Genomic DNA, 18,323 nt, shown 5'->3' with positions numbered 1-18,323 from the left:
AACGTCCAACGTATATGTGTGGAGAAAAAAACACAAAAAAAAAAACAAAAAAAAAACAAAACAGAAAACTGAGAGAATCCTTCAGTATTCATATTATGTTGAAGATAAAAAAAAAGAAGAAAAAGAAAACGGGCCGATTTCTACGGCAGTAAAGGCAAAATAAGATCCATCTCACCTGGGGGTCAACCAGCCAGCCGTGGTAAAGAGGGATGTCCAGCAGATCAAACACAATGCATTCTGGGGTGTACTCAAAGACTCGCACCCCGGTGAACTTCACGTTCACGTCTAGACCTGTCTGCAGCTTATGCAACACTGCCATGGCATCACTCATGTTCTAGAAAACAGAAAGGACACAGCGCAGCAGCATGAGACACAGATGTTATACAAATAAAATTGAACTGATCAGAAAAAATGCAAGTAATCACAACAGAAGACATATTTGCGTGTGCAATTTAAAAATGTTACAGTGCCACGAGCTACATCCTCTTCTACTGCTTTTATCTGTAACACTAATCCTTGTTGTTTGCACAGTCAACATTGCTGGGGTCCTCGTGGATCAATTTCTAGAACTTTAAAATAAACCATTAGCTGTCACTTACACCAATACAAAAACCTGCTTTCATGTAGTTTTGTCAGATCACATTATTTTATTGTAGCGGAGTTATTTTCATATATACTGCTCTTTTTACTTTTTGCTCAATAAGTCAACTTCATGCAATTAAATATTCCTGTGATTATTTCACGCCGTAACAAACCACACACAGTTCATCTTTTCATCTAAACTCAACGACATCAGTATATATGTTTTAAGTGGCTAATAATAATAATATTTTATTTTTTCCTTTCAAAAATTCAAGTAAAGCAGGTTTTTACTTTTTGTTTGCTTGCAGCAGTTGGTAAGATCAACTTTAAATGTCGTTTCTTCCCTCAATGTGTCATGTCTTTATGACCAGATGATGGGAGATGACTCACCGAGCCGAAAGATGCACTGACGTCACTTTTTCGCATGATACCACCCCCCTGCCGCTATCACACTGTGACAAAACAAACCCACTGTGGCTGCTATGAACGGACTGAGCTGTGATACCAGGAGGCGAAAAAAAACCAAACAAACAAAAGTCCTGAAAAAGTAAAAAAAACTGAATCCACATCCATCTATCTTTCAGATTAGATCATGTTTTATGCCGTGTACCCGACAGTAGTGGCTGGGCACAGAAACCAGGAGAGAATCAGAGGCTCCTGATTTGTACATGGTGTGGTAAATGGGCTGTATTTATATTGTATAGCATCTTATTGAAGATCTTTAATATGGACACTGGAGGAGCTGGGAATCAAACCTATGGAACTACAAACCTTTAACCCCCAAACAGAGAGCACAAACTGGCATTCTGGGTATAACAGTTAAATCCTGGAAAACCTGGATGACTGAGCCTATTTGTCAGATATGACCGGTCCCCGTTGTAGTAAGTTTGTGAATAGAGTTCCATGTCATTGTGTTTCACCTGTGCGCTTAATTTTCCATCATAAAACAGAGTGTTGATTTGCTTTATTTTGCTTCAGTTTTCCCCTCACCCACTTCTCAGTGTATTCTTGTTAAAATGTTCTTAAAGTCGAGTTTAAATTCTTAATAGCTTACCCATGTTTTAAAAGTGCTTTACACAAGTCAGTGCACAGTGGCAGATACTTTAGAGGCACAGAAAAAAGGGTGAATGCAGCAGTGGACAAAGCTTTCAACATTTAAATTCCTGTAAAAATAAGATTTCTTATTTAGTTCCTCTTGTAATGAGTGGGCTGAGTTTTTCAAGGTCTGCTTGAGAGAAAAATGGGAAATTCTGGCATATTTCTCAGTTGAAAAAAGTGCAACTGTTTTATGTCAAAACAAAAGTTAGAGTTAAAAATCACAGATTGATTATGAGCAAAATTCCTGACGTTGGAGGACAGATTTCTAAGGTCGTTGATTCATTAATTTTTAAACAAGTTACAGGTCAGGTATGTGAAGAGTGGTGGATAAAAGGACCTTAAATTTGAAATCTGTAGTTCAAGATTGATTGTTTCACAGCAGTTACACTATGAAGCGCAAACAAAACGAAACAAAACACCTGTTTATGTTCAACTCCTTGAACATAAACCCACAGGAAGGTGTTGGATTTTGTGTAAACGCAACCTAAAAACATAGTTCACAGGTGAGAAAACAGGGAGGCCTGAAGCTAAACCGTAACCTAGTTGTTGTGTTTTCATAGAGACCTGCATTCAAACCCTGCACACTCTTCTTGCCCAGTGACTACACAATCACTGCACAGAGGCTGCAGCCCAGATACCACCTAATAAGCAACATAAGAAGAAAATAAGGCCTAACAGGCAGAGAGCAGGATCCCTGCAGAAAAAGCCCAAACAAACTAACAGTCGTATGAATGAGACGGCATCATTTTTCATGAGATTCAAATTGTTTCAGTCACATCCTGCATATTAGAACCTGACTGAGAGCTTGTATGCCACTGCTATTTTTCAATTAAAGCCAAATCCAACAGTACTGAGAAAAACGTTGTCTTTTACACTGATAAGAAAACCTCTCACTATAGAGGAATTAGTCTCTATGTGTGCGCCTGTACTCCGCTTTTGTTGACAACTGCTCATCCTCTTTTCTTCACACTTAGCAGGTGTACGGTTGGGGACTCAAGGAAATGCCATGCTTGGTGTAAAGTTGTCTGAATGAGCTGCCCTAATATTGACAGTTAAATGTTGTGGTTTTTGTTATGCTTTAACAACACCATGTTTTTAATAATGACTTCCTCGGGATGCTGCTCGTTCTAAACTCAAAGCATTCGCACACATTTTACCACCTAATGTGAAGTTGTTTGGGAGGCCATCTTTAGTAACTGTCAGCTGTTCCACAATCTTCACACACTCCCACACACACAAACACACCCCGTCCTCTTTACAGTAATGGTTTAGGTGTGTGCTAGCTCTTTTCCTCCTTTGTTATTGCAGCACACATACACACGGTGATCCACAGCACACGGCTGACCCTGATCCGTGTGCTATAGATACATAAAAAAGGCTTTTCTGATAAAGTAATACAAAAACATGTTTTAAGTATATTTCAAACAAATATCAGCAAATCTTTTTTTTTTCTTCTCACATTTAGAAAGAAAATTTTTAATAGAAAAGTCTCTGGTTGTAATTCTCATTAGCCATGTTTTGACTGGTGGATTTTCATTATCTCTGTAGAGTAAAAAGGTTTTAAAGCAGGCACAAATACATCGTGCGTAAGTGGAAAATCCTTTTCTGTGGATCCGACTGGCATTCTTTCTTTATCGGTAAGAGAGGATTTAATTAGAAAACCAGCCTTTTTACTTCACCGTATGAATATTAGAGCAAATACTCTATATACATAACTGCACCACACACCTGAGGACCCAATGAGAGAGACTAATTCCTGCACTCAGCCTCAGAGCAATGTTTCCCAGCTGGCACTAAACCTCTCCTGCCATTTAACTCTGAAATCAAGATAAGCCTCGCAGCTGAGCCCGACAACTCTATTATGAGTGTATAGTGTGTTCTATGGGAAGATAAAAAAAAAAGTTCCACAAACCAAAAACCAATTACCACCGTCACACATACCAGAAAGATAAATACGAGCCTACAAAGTGGAGATTTATTTGCATTTTTCAGTTTTTAAATTCTAATATTAAATGATTAAACCCCATTTATTTTCTCTCAGCTGTATTGCATTATAAAAATGCCTTCATATGTTTAATCAGTTAAAAACTTCTCTTGTCCAAACTAATAATAATAGTAATTCCAAGCAGCTGTAGGGAAAATGCTTCCAAATGAATTATAGAAATGTTTTCTAAGGGTTTTGTCTGACACAAATCAATTTTATTATTTTGGACATGACTTTGCACACATTTTCCATGAAACTATGAATAAAACATGGTCTTACTATTATGATCTAGTTTGAATCACTATGCAAATGGAAAACTTTATTTCTGTTATACACTACATCCTAATATGCAAGCATCGAAATGTCTTCATGTTTTCAGGGCAGTTTGTGTGGACTCAGGTGTGACCGGCGGTGTCAAACATAAAGCCCAGGGGTTAGAACCAGCCCTGGTAAAGACTCCAATCTGGTCCACTGGATAGTTTTGAAAAATGTGAAGGAGGGGATAAATTTTGGACTTTTAACTATAAAAGACCTCCCCGCAAAGCCATTTATACCACACCAGACTAAATAAGTAATAGACAAACAATAAAAAGGCAGAAAAATTCCCACTATCTAATACAGAAATGTCTTTCCTTTTTCCCCCCTGTTTTTCCCACAATGGCTTCAGAGTATTTTCTGTGAAGTGTTTTGACATCCCCCTGCTAGCGATAGGATCGTGTCCAATAAGCGCTGGGCTGCTCCAGCTTTGACCCTTTGGTGCACAGAGCTGAGGTGGAAAGCCCACAGCTGGCTCATCTGAGTGTGTGGATTAGGATGCTTATAAGCGGCAGTGATGGGAGGATTAGCAGGGATGTGTAATGGACCACATCTCCTCATTTTAGGGCAGAGAGCTCCAACAGCAGATGAGCGCTCGTGGATCAGATGATTAGCACTGCATCACGCACACGTTCATCTAGCCCCGCCGTGTTACACTTCCACAGCGTAACATTAGCATGGTACTCTGCTGGGGCCTTGCAGTTTGTTTGTTTTTTACACAGTCTAAGCGAAGGTGTCTAAGGGCAGGCCTCTCTGCTTCTCTCTCTGAGCACATGAGGGACTTTGTTCCCAAAAGGATTTATTTTCTTAAGATGAAGGTCCCAATTAAGAACAGAACACATGTAGCTGTTCCCACTTTACAACATAATGAAGCCAAGAAATCACCGTGACACCAGTCATGCAGAAACAATAAGAAGATGCTCGCTTTATTTCTAGATTTGAAAGAACATAAAATCTGATTGTTACTGTGAAGAAACACAACTGAGCACCAGGTTCTGGTAGAGATATAAAGGGTGTATGAAAAGTCCAATTTTAAAGTGCTATAATTATGCAGCCTTTCCAAGACCAGTAACGATCAAAACACACACTGTCAGAAAGATGGGATTTGTGACTTTCATGTGGTTGTTGGTAGGTAACATAACAACAACAGCAACTCCAGAGATGATTTCAAAAGTATGGGACGAGTCTGAGCACTGTATGCCGTGTGTCTGGAGGGAAACAGCACTAATGACTTTATACTTTGTAATCAGCTGTGTTTTAAAAATTACCACAAAGCTTCTGTCCATTACTGTCCAGCGCTATGAAATCAGAGGATTCAGAGGATGCACTGTACATTTTATGTCACTGTGAAGCAAACAGAGAATAGTGAATACAGCTGTCAGATATTTGTTGTCTGTGCAAGCTGATGCATATTTTATGGGTCTGCCTGCAGTCATCTGTGTACATCTACACGCCAGATATATCTTTATACATATACACAATAGATCTTTGAACCTAAAAAACATCAGTCAATGAATGGAGGCCAGCAGCCTCAGAAGTCTTACATATTGTCATGACCCATTAGTTTGAGGTGTTAATTATTAACAGTTTACAAGACGGCAATGTCCCACAAAGTGGGACACACTTTTTGTGCTGGCTCACAGCTGCAGCGTTTGATACTCAATATTTTGGTCATCAGATTCAAGACAAATCTAGATCTGTCTAAATCATGGGGGGAATATTTCTTTTTTTCCAATAGAGCAGAAAAGCAAACCAGGTCCTAAAAGAAATCAGTTTCTTTCTGACAGTGTCAAAGCATCAAGCTTCATAGAGATACATTTTTTGCAAAGGAGCCCTCGCAATGGATTACACTAAATTGTACAAATGCATTTAAGAAAGAATTTACTGAATTTTAATGGAATAAAATAAACAAAACAAATAAAGATGACACATCAAACATTGAGAACTTTGACACTAATTAGTAGATGACAGGTCCAGACAGCAGGGAGGCCAGCTTAGCACAACAGTGCAATTGCAATACGTGTGGTTTTCCACAGTTTTCACTAAAACCAAGCACGGATTCACTGAGTCTGGATGAAACTTGTTTAGCTTTAATGGTGCCTTCACAAATGTGTGAGTTAACCAAGCTGTGTGCACTGACGCATCCACAGAGGGTCACTCTCCTTGTTAGCTCACAGGATACAGCCTTTAGGATTTCTTTCATGGATACCCTTCCTGTGGCCTAAAGGTCACTGCCATTCAACCTCGTTTTTAAACTGTCCCCTGCGTACAAGACTCATTAAATATTAAATACCCAAACTCTGACCACCAAACTGACCATTACCGCAAAAATACTCCGCCTCTATTCGTATTGATTCAATTCAATTCAATTTTATTTATACAGCCCCAAATCACAACAACAGTCGCCTCAAGGCGCTTTATATTGTAAGGTAGACCCTACAATAATACATACAGAGAGTTAGTTTAGTTTTAAGATCTGGCCCCTGGTTTATTTTTAGTATTACACAACTTTTCTACATTTTTGTTCTCCTTCTGTTGACATTCTTGAAACATGCTGCTTGCATCCAATTCAAAATAACCACATACATAAAATGTTTTTTTCAGTTGGTACTTTTACTGCAGTTGTTATAAAATACAAGGCTGAAAAGACCTGCAAATTACCTTTTACACAACAAACCTGATAAACTGGCAACTCTGCGTACACGTTCATTTCTCATCTTTTAATTAGATAGAGCCAACTCGGATTAAATCAGGCTCTGATACCACAACCCACACAACTGAGAGCATACTATAACTCCTTCAGTAATCTGCACTACATAAGGACCTCCATAAACCTTATAAACTGGGCTGTATGATTTGTTTTTTTAATTGTAACTTTTTCTATTATCTAAAGTTTATTAACTACAGTCAATGCTGGCTTATTTCGACAGAGATTTCAAACATACCACACACAAATATTCTGCCTTCATTAATGAAAAATCCACACTTAAGGGCATATAGAAATTCAGAGTCATGCTACAGCTGCTGGGACTGTACCTGCTTCACTCAGCGCAAAATACTTGTGAACAATGATCGATACTATGAATGACACTAAATAAGAACAAGAGAGGATGCTTAAACCCAGCCCGCTTCCTTCAGTGATTGTGGATGAATCACAGTGTTCAGCTGGGTCCACTGAGACGAAAGCCTAGCAAAACTACACTCACTTCCTCAGCTTCACCGAGTAAATATTTAACAATAGCTAAAGAGCAGCCGTGCATCTGCTATTTTAATCCGCATGCACTCCTGCGACAGATGATGACTTTTAAGCGGAATTTATAAATAGAATTACTTCGGTTATGAACTCCTAGCATCCTTTTCAAAGTCGGGGTAACTTCATTTGCATTTTGCATCAATCCAATGAGCAACGGAAATATGTCTCTGCAACATATCAAGAAGAGGGCACCATCTGATTCTCATCCACGACACATCTCAGACTTGTTCCTTTTTAAATCATAATTTCCAGCTTCCAAGAAGCCTTGGCCGCTGTAGTCTCCACATACTGTGTCAACCAGCCCAACCGCAAACGCAGGCGGCAAACGGACACAAGGACACCCACATGCAAAACAGCTCCCGGGCCAGTATCTAGGATTAGACCACCATAATAACTATGCAACGCATACCCTGACCACTCCCTTACTCTGAATGCTGAGGACACTGCTGATTTATTCAAGAGGTTGTATTTCAGCTCAACTTAAATTTAGAAAGGTCGCTCCAGAGAGCTTCTATGAAGAACCTATGCGCATTATTTTTGCCCTTTCTGAACGAGGGACAAGTGTGGCTTGAAATCATTCACAGATGTGCTGGTGCTCTGCCACGCAAATGGAGAAGAGGCAGGGCCCCTCCCACACTCTGAGGCAGGCAGTGGAGATGGGAGGAAGCAAGGGAACCACAGCTCCATCTCCAAGAGCCTCTCACTGTGAGCCACACACATACAGCCTCAGTAATAGCCGGGAGCTGAACTTACCCAAGCGTCTCTAAGCATTTACTGCCATGTGAAACAACATAATCTGACACTGTTGACCCTTTTTGTTCCCTGGGCCTTGCAAGACACATCTTATGTAACATACAGAGCAATGGAAGGAAAAAGAAAAGCTGGGCTGCAGTCGTATGTATGCAGTTTGCAATCAACTCGACCCTTATTACCATATTATGGAACATCCGCTGCCCTTCTCTGCTATGTCAATGCAAATGTGCAAACCCGTTGTAGTTTAAACAAGCAGCTACACGGGGTGTTGGCAGGACAGCAGAGCGGCAGTGTCGTCACTGTAGTAAAAAGAAATCTCAATAGAGACAGCGAGCAGAGCAGATAGCTCGTGTTAAACGTGCACATTTGTCGTTTCAACAGAGAGGGTGAGAAGAGAGCAAGAGAGTGAGAGCTAACTCATCCAAAACAGCCCTCGCTCCTCCTCAAGCACCGTGAACAGTCAGCAGCTTACTAATACACACACATAAGCAAAAACACACGCCTGCTTAGGTATGAGTCAGGCCTTACCTGCTCATAGTTTAACCGCTGAGCTTCTGATATCTCTTTAGGTTTGGTTTCCAGGATGTAGTCACCTGAAGAGAGAGAGAGAGAGAGAGAAAGAGAGCGATATTGGCAGATATGTCGAGTCATATTCCAGAGCAACGCAATTACTATCTGGATTGGAACTCATTACATGGAGTAAAGATTGTAACAGATGTTGTGAACTGTTTCTAGTGCTCACTGGTAGATTTTGCACTGGTCAGCTGTATCCCAAAAAAAGGTCTGTGACAAATATGGAGGATGAGCTGAATCTCGGTCATCTGTGGCGTCACCTGAAAGCTCCGCTGACTCACCTCTATAGCAATACAGGCTGTGCCAGAGGGCAGAGCCTGGCAGATGTCTGGCTCCTCTTTTATTTATTTTTTTGCCCTGATCAGTACTACCAACATGCAAGTCTTCACTCAACAAACTGAGACTTTACAGTACATCAGCTGTAGACAGATAAGTTTCAAGATGTGCCAAAAACACAGCTGACCGTTACATCTCAAGACAAAGGTTTCCGCTCGTTGCTAATTGCCTTGTTTTTCATTAGGATCTCACTGATGAACATTTCCAGCATTGCAAAGGGCAAATACATTCTTCCCCTCGCTGTGAATGCTTTACTGCCGTCTACTCCTTACTTTTAAAACTCTTGAGCAAGTGGTTTTCAAAAATGTTTCACAAAGAATCATAAATTTATTAGGAACTGGCAGGAGTATCGTGCTGCACTGTCAACACATATTTTCCCTGAGAACTGCTCAGAGGAATGCCATGGACGCCTTGTCGACAACATCTATATTAAGTGAAAACAGCTACACGTTTAGGATAAAAACTGCTTTCATATGCATCTTCCTCAAACAGAACAAGTGGAATACATCCAATAAAAAGAGCCTCTTAAGCTTTCTTTTGTGTGATTAGTGCTTTATAATTGTAATGACGCAGTGGTTTCTTTGTGCGTATGCTGTGGGAAATAACTGCCCAGTTCTGAACTTGGCTTTCAAGTAAAATGAAATAAAAATACAAAGCTCAGCAAAGGCTTGTTACGTTCTTCAACCTTTATTGGGACTTATGATATCGTGTGCCAAATGCATGCTTCACAAACAAACCGGAAAAGCAAGCGGATGCATTCACTCGGGCTTGGTATAGCCCTGCTGCCGTCTTCTACAACTGTAAAACACAAGCTTTCATTTCACAAAATGTTTGATCAGACAGTAGCCTAAAAACCACCTCTGTCTTACTTGCTGAACTGGACAGCCTTGACAAAGATTTTAGTGCAAGTCAAGATTTTTTCCAGCAGGGGGCCTGCCAGCTGACTGCTTTTACTACAGCAAGTCTACAACTGGGAAAACCCCTCATTGCTGACCTGTTGACTCACTGATCCCTGACAGTCACTTAATATCTGTATCTATCTGCCGGATCTCTGGCATGCTACGCTGCTTACTCGTGAGCTGTGATACTCAACCATCGGCCTTTTAAAAACACCACTTCTGAGCTTGGTGTTTACGTGTTACGACAAAGAGGCTATCCAGAAGCCCCTTAACGCTACGCAAGACTGTGTGTGCCGCAATTATGTGCAAGCACGAGGTACCACACGCACACAGCAATTTTAAATGCACATAGTGATCAGGCCGCACAAATCTGCCACTGTCTGTCAGTGTGATCAACAGAGACGAGGTATGTCTCACACACAAGTAATCCTAGTAAATCTGTTGTAAAACCTTACGTGGATCATTGTGCACTGGAGAGTGACACAAGTGTGGATCGGTGACTCTACCTCTGAAGAGCCCCTTGCTAATGTGACACTTTATTTTGATATTTGAAGTTTAATTTTAGTTATGAATGACAGGACACAGCTCCTGTTTCCTCTGCAGCAGCACGAGACTGGCTGATGGGGGATTCCCCTGTGCTGCTCTCTTCCTCTGATGACTCTGGAATTTTATATATGTATGACCAGTATTGGGGAGTAACGGAGTACATGTACCGCTGTTATGTATTTCAAATACAAAATATGAGTAACTGTATTCCGTTAGAGTTACCGTTTAAAAGGTGGTATTCAGAATACAGTTACTTTGTTGAAATAAATGGATTACACGGCGGTCTTTTCCTGTTTCATATGTTAGGCTATGCTCTCTCTATTTTTGGTAATTCCACACTGGTGGAAACCCAAACAAAACGCGCATTAAGAGGCTCTAATACCTGTGTCTCAATCTTGCGGCTCATGTCACCTCTACTTGGTATAATGACGTGAAGAAATATTTTTAAAAATGATTTAATATGAAGGCAATAGGCAGAGTGTTACAGGCATCGCCCTAAAGAATGTAGCCTCATGGGCAGTGTAGTCTGTGCTGCAGGGAGAATGGACTGCCATACCCGTTATGTGTGAGCGAGGGAGGGAGGAAAAAGGAGAAAAGTACGAGTTGTCACCGAGCAGAAACGGGAGATGGAAGCATGTAAATATAATAATAACCACTGCAGCCAAAAAGAGTGCCTGACAAGCCCAGTTGTAAGTAAGCTATTAGGACTCGACTGTACACTGTGTTCCTGTTTTTCTCCGACACAATAGTTCCTTTGGAGCAGCCTTTCAACGCATCTCTCTGTCTCTCGCTAGCAAAGTTGACCCACACAACAAAGTAAAGCCAGTTTTCGGCTACGAGCCCGACACGGAACCCGACGTATTAGCCAGAGGACCCTTTACCTCGGTTTGACCTGTTTTATATACGCTCAGAATAGTTTTCTACACGAGATCGCTGCAAAAAAGTGCAGCCTTACCTAATGTCCACCTTACTGTTACTCATTTTATGTTAAGATTTAAACATCCAGTTGGTATTGGTATGGCGAGTAACCCTCAATAAATCACACAGCAATAGTACATTCATGTAGTTGTAAAAAACATGACAATATATTAAGTAATCCAAAGTATTCAGAATACTCTCATTGAGTAACGTAACGGAATACATTACAAAATACATTTTGGGGCCTGTATTCTGTAATCTGTAGTGGAATACATTTTAAAAGTAACCTTCCCAACACTGTATATGACCTGCATGTAACCGCTCATTAGAGAGGACATGAAACACAAGAACGTTTATGAGGGCACTGAAACTCAGTGGCTTTGCAGGCTTCTATGTTTACAAGTGCATGGACTCATGGGCGCCACTCCAAATGCAGGTTAGTGTGATGCTGTAGGAGCAGCCCAAGACGCTGCTACTGGATTATGCTGCTTTTTGGACTTGTCACTGAACACACATGGGAGACTAAGTGCTGTCAGGATTACAAAGACTTACCGAGATACTCCATCAGTTGCTCAGCAGTTATAATTTCCATCATAGGTGGCATCTTAACCTGCAACAGACGTATGCAGAGCCATAGTTCATTAGTAATTTTTAAAAACAACACAGCGGGACAAATATGTAAAAGATACGTACATCATATATCCTGTAAGCACTTAAGGCGTTTGGGCATGATGGTTTAACTAGTGAAATCACGTAAAGACGTGCCTTGGCTGAAATTAATAAAATAAAATAAAAAAGATAATGCAGAGCGATGAGACTGACAGTTGTGTTATTAAGTTAAGTCTTAATACACACTTTTTCTTTATAAAGGCATGAAACCTGTCAGAGCTCAGAGATGCATTAAGAAATCTGCCTAATTATATCAGTGCAAAATCAAGTTTGCATTGATCCACAGTCATTTCCAAGCCTTTACCTTCCATGCAAGCAGAAGGACATTCATGATGGCCAGTAATGGACAGGGGCCATTCTCGTTCTGGGTGATGATCGGCGTATTCTCCTCCCTCCATTTGATCCACTTAATGTGGTATATGGACTGGCCGGCGGCCCTGTCCTTCGCATATGAACTCTTCGTGCCATCAGCCCCGTACTCGTTCTGCAGGGCCAAGGCCAGTCCTCTTTCCTCCAGCCCCTCACTGTTCAGGTCGGAGCTGGGGCAGGAGTTGAGGTTGGAAAAGGACTCGAGTGAATCTATGCTTCGAGACTCTCCACCGAGACTGGGATCGGGGTCACTCCCACTCGGCAATCCCTCTGATAAGGCGTTATCAGCGGGCAGCCCCGACTTGACGTTTTCTGTGTTTGCATTGCCCGGACACAGATTAGTCGGTTTGGCAAGTTTTGTCGGCTCACTTTCTCCGCTGGCGGAAACCTCAGCCTGCACATCTGCGCTCTCTTTATCGGGAGGTGAGGACGAGGCGTCGGTTTTGTTGTTTACCAACTTTGAGGCACCACCCTGGCTGTCTTTTGCGGCCACCACAGAGTCATGCCCCATCCCGTTACTGATCTGATCGGACCCCGACCACAATTCGCTCGCCTCGGCGTTCTTCTTCTTCTTCTCGTATCCCTCCTCTTGCTGCTGCTCGGGGAGGACTTCGACCACTTCTTGCACGTCAGACTTCCCGGCACTGGTACTGGAAGTGACATTACTGGGAGCACCATCGGTTGTGGTGCTGATATTATAACTAACGTTAACCAAACTACTGAGAGGAGCCTCACTATTCTTGCATTTGTCGGCTGTTCCTTTCACTCCAGCGACAGTAGCAGCTTCGCCCATTTCTCCCGCAATCGTAGCACACAAAGAGCTCCCGTCAGCGTCTCGATGCAAGTTTGCATTTTTCTCCATTTCGGTTTACGAGTTGTCGACAGATTTTAGCTAAATTGCAGCGGTAGCTTCGGTCCCAAAGACGCCATGACAACTCTGCGAGTGACGTCATCAGAGTGAATTGCTTTCAGGCCGAACGAGGGGGGCGGCAGACAACCAGTGGTGCGTTTTGGGTCACCTCGTATTCTGTAAACTCTAAAGCTTATCACTCACATTAAACCGCGTGACCCACTCGACGTGTTACTTAATCTACGTGTCTACACACCATTTTACCACTATGGTGACAAGCTTACATTTCACGCCTTAACATTTATCTGTCATTTACTTAAACATAAATAAATATATAAAATGTAGAATATTTCCCAGTTTGAAACTAACGTTGCGTCCCAGACAAGCTGAAAGTGAGAGCTTTGCGTTTATTTAATAAATAAATAAAAATTAAAAACATTTAAAAGTATTTGCATCAGCTGAATCACATGTAGAATAACTTAATAGTCGGGTTGCCTTTCAAAGCGTTAAAATGTTCAGGTGGTTACTTTTACGAGTACTCGTAAATTGATAAGAGCCTGGCGTAGCCGTGACCGCTTTGCGTCCCAGTGCACGCGCATTTGTATTGCGTGATCTCGCGTAGCTGGACCTCCCAGGTCCAACTTTGGATATCGCGAGGTTGTCACTGTCTGTGAGTTTTAAAAATTCACAACAAAGTATACTTTTTATTGGATGTGTTTTATTAATTTGTTGTTTGACAGTTTAGTGTATACTTTTGTGTCTACTTTTTTAATCCTTGTCTATTTTTTTAATACAAAAAGATAAATAAAAATAAATACATACATACATACATACATACATACATACATAAATAAATTTTAAAAAGCACAAAAACGGAGTAATCTTTGAGTAGATTAAATTTTCCCACACTGGAAATTCTTGAGATAGAGCTCTGGCTGTGCAACAAAAACCACATCTGACAGTTATAGATCCCACGTGTAGTAACGTTTTATAGACACTGGGTGGGAGAAAATACTCAATCTAGCACAAGAAGCGCAATTTAGGGTTTCAGCACAGATTTTACAGGCATAAATTTCTGCCACAGATAGTATTTAGTAACGTCCTATAATGACAAAACCCAGAAAAAGCTGCAAAAGTGAAATATACAAAAAATTCTTAATAAAGTGTTATATTTGATAAGAGGTTTGGCTCTGAATATCACAGTGGAGCTACATGAAAATGATTGTAGAAGTGGGCAGCTAAGGAAAAAGGTCGTTTTACGTGGCCATTATTATAAGTTTGACAGGTTCACACAAAAGATTATCCCTGTTTTGATCTGTTTTGAAGTCTGCATCAAAACTGAGAATTATTTATAGGTCAGTCACAGGATGTCAGTCACAGTCACTTCTGGGATGTGAAGCACCTAGATTTTGTGGTTGCAGACTGACAGACCACAAAAATGACCACATGTTATCGCCTAAAAATACAAGTGACAAACCCCTTACTTTCATACGTAAACATAACCCTTGCGAATTGTATGTTAACATTAACAGGAAAGTACATGTCAGATTATTATTATTATTTGGGGGGGGTGTTATATAAATGAGATCTATTTTATTTCTTTTGTCATCTACAGGTTAATATAAAGAGGGGAACTTCTTAACATTGCATGCTTGTTTTGTCATTTTGAGTGATGTGGCTGCCCATAATTTTCTAGTCTGCAAAAAGAATAAACAAACTTGGAAGTCCATCTCTCTCCTGTCTCAGTAATTTACACATTTTCCTTTTCAGTTCTAATTCTTTATTTGCATTGATTTCTTTATTGTTGTTGTTGTTTTCACTTGTTTTTAGATCCTGCTATATGCATAATCTCTCTTTTAGTATTACAAGCCTCAGCATTCTCTAATAATAATAATAATAATAATGGATTGGATGCAAGACACTTGTGTCCTTTCAGCATTGGAAATACATCTGTCTCTTCAGCTGATCACTGATGCTGTTCACTGAAGCCTCATCAGAAATTATCTCAGCGGAAGGGCGGCTTTCAAGAAGCAATTCTTACGAAAGGGAAACAAGGAGAAAAGGCTGAGGTATGCTAGATTACACAAGAACTGAGCTGAAAATCAGTTGCAACAGGCCCGATGGAGTGAGGAATCCAAATGAGACATTTTGGGTTCAAGTCATAATTAGAGCAGCTCAGGAGAGAGGTGCAACAGTGAGATGCCTGCAGTGGTTTGAGACTGTATTTCAGCCACTGCTGTTGAGAATTTGGGCAAAACTGATGAAATCATAAACACAGAAAAGTACCAAAGCATTTTTATTGGCAATGGCTTAATTTTTCAGCATGACAACGACCCCAAACACACTGTCAATGCAATAAAAATACACCTGGATAGAAAAGACACATTGTCAGTCATAGAGTGGCCTCCCCAGAGCCTGGATTTCAACATTAGTGAATCAGAACATAACAAATAGGTTTCATCACCCAAAGAACACTGCAGACTTTTGCGGGGTACAATAAATTGTATACACTGCAGCTAGAATAATCCTTCTGGCTGAGGTGGTACAGGTATAGAAAGCCAGTGTTTCTCTGTAATTTATATACCCTTATACTTACCTGCTGGTCCAATTACAGATGCAATTTACAGATGTCTCTTTTACACGGTTACCATGCGGTTGCACAAAGCAATAAACATAAATATGTATACTGTCAAAATATTATTTCATTTTTTTCTTCAAATTGTATTTTTGTAACTTTTTTCTTTTAGTTTATATCTACTTAATCTCGAAATAGTACTTCGAGATTCATTAGTACATTTCAACTTCATTCTTTAAAAAAATCATTAAAAATGAATGACTAATCCTTTCTTTCCCGAGTTCTCTTTATGCTAATGTTACAGACCGGTTTGTTGCGAATCCTCGCTCTCAGAGAGCAGTAGTGATGTGCGATACCACTGATTTCCTTTCCGATCCGATACCAAGTAAAATTCAGGGTGGTATCGGCGATACTGATCCGATACCGATACTCTGTATAAAAACGTAATGTTTCATTGCATTTCATAATACAATATATAATTTTATTATGTAATTGTAATAATAACATAACCATATTGCTTCATAATGATTAGAGGACATCAGACAACTTGTTTTTGTTGCTTAATAATGCAGAATAATCATATAGAAATAAAAAAAAAACTGAAGTTGTGCGCTATTTGAACATGTTGCCTGCCTGCAGCACTAAAGGACTCTGCGAGAGACGTCTGTGTCCCTGTCCTCCTCTTCAGTTCTCTTCAACATAAGCTCATTATATTCTGTGATGTGATTTACTCCGAGGTGTTTGACGAGGTCAGTGGTCTTGCCACATATATCACAAACCGCTTCTGGGCTGTTTGTGGAGGTAAAACGCGTCCACACATGACTCTGTTTGCGCTCAGCCATTGTTGTGAGTGTGCAGGCCAGGGGCTGGACACATTTATACAGCCGTATTTCGCATATGACTATGAAAGGCGTAAGAGGAAGTAGTTCCTTCCAAATTAGACGATCCGAATGGTATAGTTTCTTTCCACTGCGTTCATTTTAATGGAAAAACTACAAATTTACCCCAGAGTACTAAAATATCGATATTATAATATGAGAATCGATTCTAGAACATAAATTGCTGGTATCGGAAGAATCGATATTTCAGCATCGATCCGCACACCACTAGAGAGCAGTCTGTACCTTGCATGTACAGCGCAGTCTACATAGACAGAGAAACAGGAAATGTATAACTTCACTATCACAAAGTTAAATCTTTAGTTTTTAAACCCGGAAATAATGTGTGTAAGCAGTAAACAGCAGATCAGTGCGTGTTTTCAGCACAGGAGCAGACACATTTTGGTGGCGTTGTTTAAAGCTCAGTAGTGGTTTTTTTTCCAGTTGTTTTCACGTATCTTTCAACCTACGATCGCAATACTATAGAAACGCAGAACAGCGGGTGTGTCCTTATCTTTTGGCCCCATACACCGGAAGGGAGTAGTGCCTGCCTGTCTGTCTCTCTCTGTTTATGACAGTGTGTAGCGCTGTTGGAGAGGTAGAGCTGCCGGTGTTTGCGATGGGAGTCACAGCTAACTAGGAAGGGCGACTCTGTCTTTAAGTGTGGCAGAAATCGAAACAAGCAACTGTCAGGGGTATCGCTGTGTAGCTTCGCTGGTTAAGCGGGACTACAGGGCATTTCACTATGGAATTTGTCAAACTAATTCTTCTGTTTTGCTGCCTACACGATATTGCAGGTAAGTTTGCCGTTGACTAACAGAGAAAGTCTTTAGAGCTCGTCAGTAGAGCTCGTCAGTAGAGCTAGCGCTAATCGGATCGTGTAGTTGTACTGTCGACAGTTTAACTTGCTAGCTAGCTGGCTGGCTAATGTTGTGGAGACTGCGGTTAACTTGTGTGTGTTTTTTGTTTTGTTTGTGTTTTTTGTTGTTGTTGTTTACAGTGTGTAGTCAATCTGTATTAGCTGTTATCTGGTTAATTAATTATGTTTGGCTGATACAGGTTAAGTACTCCTGTAGTAGAGGAGGGGGGGGCTTGTCTTTCAGTCACTTGCTTAGTGGGAAATCTTTACACCGTTAACGTCTATAAACAAGAGTTTTACTGCCGAATATGTTTGTTACCATGAATATTCAGTGTCGCTAGAATAATTTGAGACTAGTTTAACAAAAAACTTTCGTTTTATCGGACAGTCTGTGAAAAGCAGGTTAGGTATGAAGCTGCGTGACAAGCAGTTGCATCCGTCAGAAAGGCACCTGAAGCAAAATACGGTACTTTTTTCTACTGCTGACTCAAGCATTTGGTCGAAAGAGATTATATATATCCCGTTCTTACCATGGACGAGTAACTACCTGGGTGTAGATATATTATAAGTTTTAATATAACTTGACCACCTTACAAAACTTTGTCCAGGCCCTTCTTAATAACATATTTTCTACAGTATTTCAGATTGGTACTTTAATTGTACTTTAGGCATCAACATTTGTAAGACAAACAGAGCAAAACTGTGGTTTTGTGTAACTGGTGATATTAAAATAGATATAATTTGTGTGCAAATGATTAAAATAAAATCATCGCTAAGGGGTTATTTTCAGATTTAGTACAGTTACACCACTTGCTTCATAAAACATCAAGACAGACGAGCTTAAGCTCACAGTGTAAAATGTGTGC

At 40.5% G+C, this 18,323-nt stretch overlaps 2 protein-coding genes across 3 annotated transcripts in view; one reads left to right on the top strand and one right to left on the bottom strand.

Moving 5' to 3' along the window:
* The window catches only part of mindy2 (MINDY lysine 48 deubiquitinase 2), a 28,825-nt gene extending 15,483 nt beyond the window's left edge, over window positions 1-13,342 (bottom strand). Inside the window, exons 1-4 of one of the 2 annotated variants that reach the window (XM_040010944.1) lie at window positions 12,231-13,342; window positions 11,810-11,867; window positions 8,514-8,578; window positions 176-334 (exon numbers count right to left, since the gene is read on the bottom strand). In XM_040010944.1, the coding sequence (XP_039866878.1) occupies window positions 176-334; window positions 8,514-8,578; window positions 11,810-11,867; window positions 12,231-13,157 (1,209 nt within the window). In that variant the 5' untranslated portion in view covers window positions 13,158-13,342. The remainder of the gene's footprint in view (window positions 1-175; window positions 335-8,513; window positions 8,579-11,809; window positions 11,868-12,230) is intronic. The other variant, XM_040010945.1, reaches the window with a different exon arrangement.
* A 3,615-nt stretch (window positions 13,343-16,957) lies between these two features.
* The window catches only part of adam10a (ADAM metallopeptidase domain 10a), a 29,253-nt gene continuing 27,887 nt past the window's right edge, over window positions 16,958-18,323 (top strand). The window contains exon 1 of the mRNA XM_040010618.1: window positions 16,958-17,395. Within this exon, the coding sequence (XP_039866552.1) occupies window positions 17,344-17,395 (52 nt within the window). The 5' untranslated portion in view covers window positions 16,958-17,343. The remainder of the gene's footprint in view (window positions 17,396-18,323) is intronic.

This window comes from Simochromis diagramma, unplaced genomic scaffold (assembly GCF_900408965.1).
Source record: "Simochromis diagramma unplaced genomic scaffold, fSimDia1.1 OVJJ01000603.1, whole genome shotgun sequence".
Classification (NCBI taxonomy): domain Eukaryota; kingdom Metazoa; phylum Chordata; class Actinopteri; order Cichliformes; family Cichlidae; genus Simochromis; species Simochromis diagramma.
The sequence above is the reverse complement of the archived record's forward strand: the minus strand, read 5'-3'. Positions and strand labels throughout refer to the sequence as shown.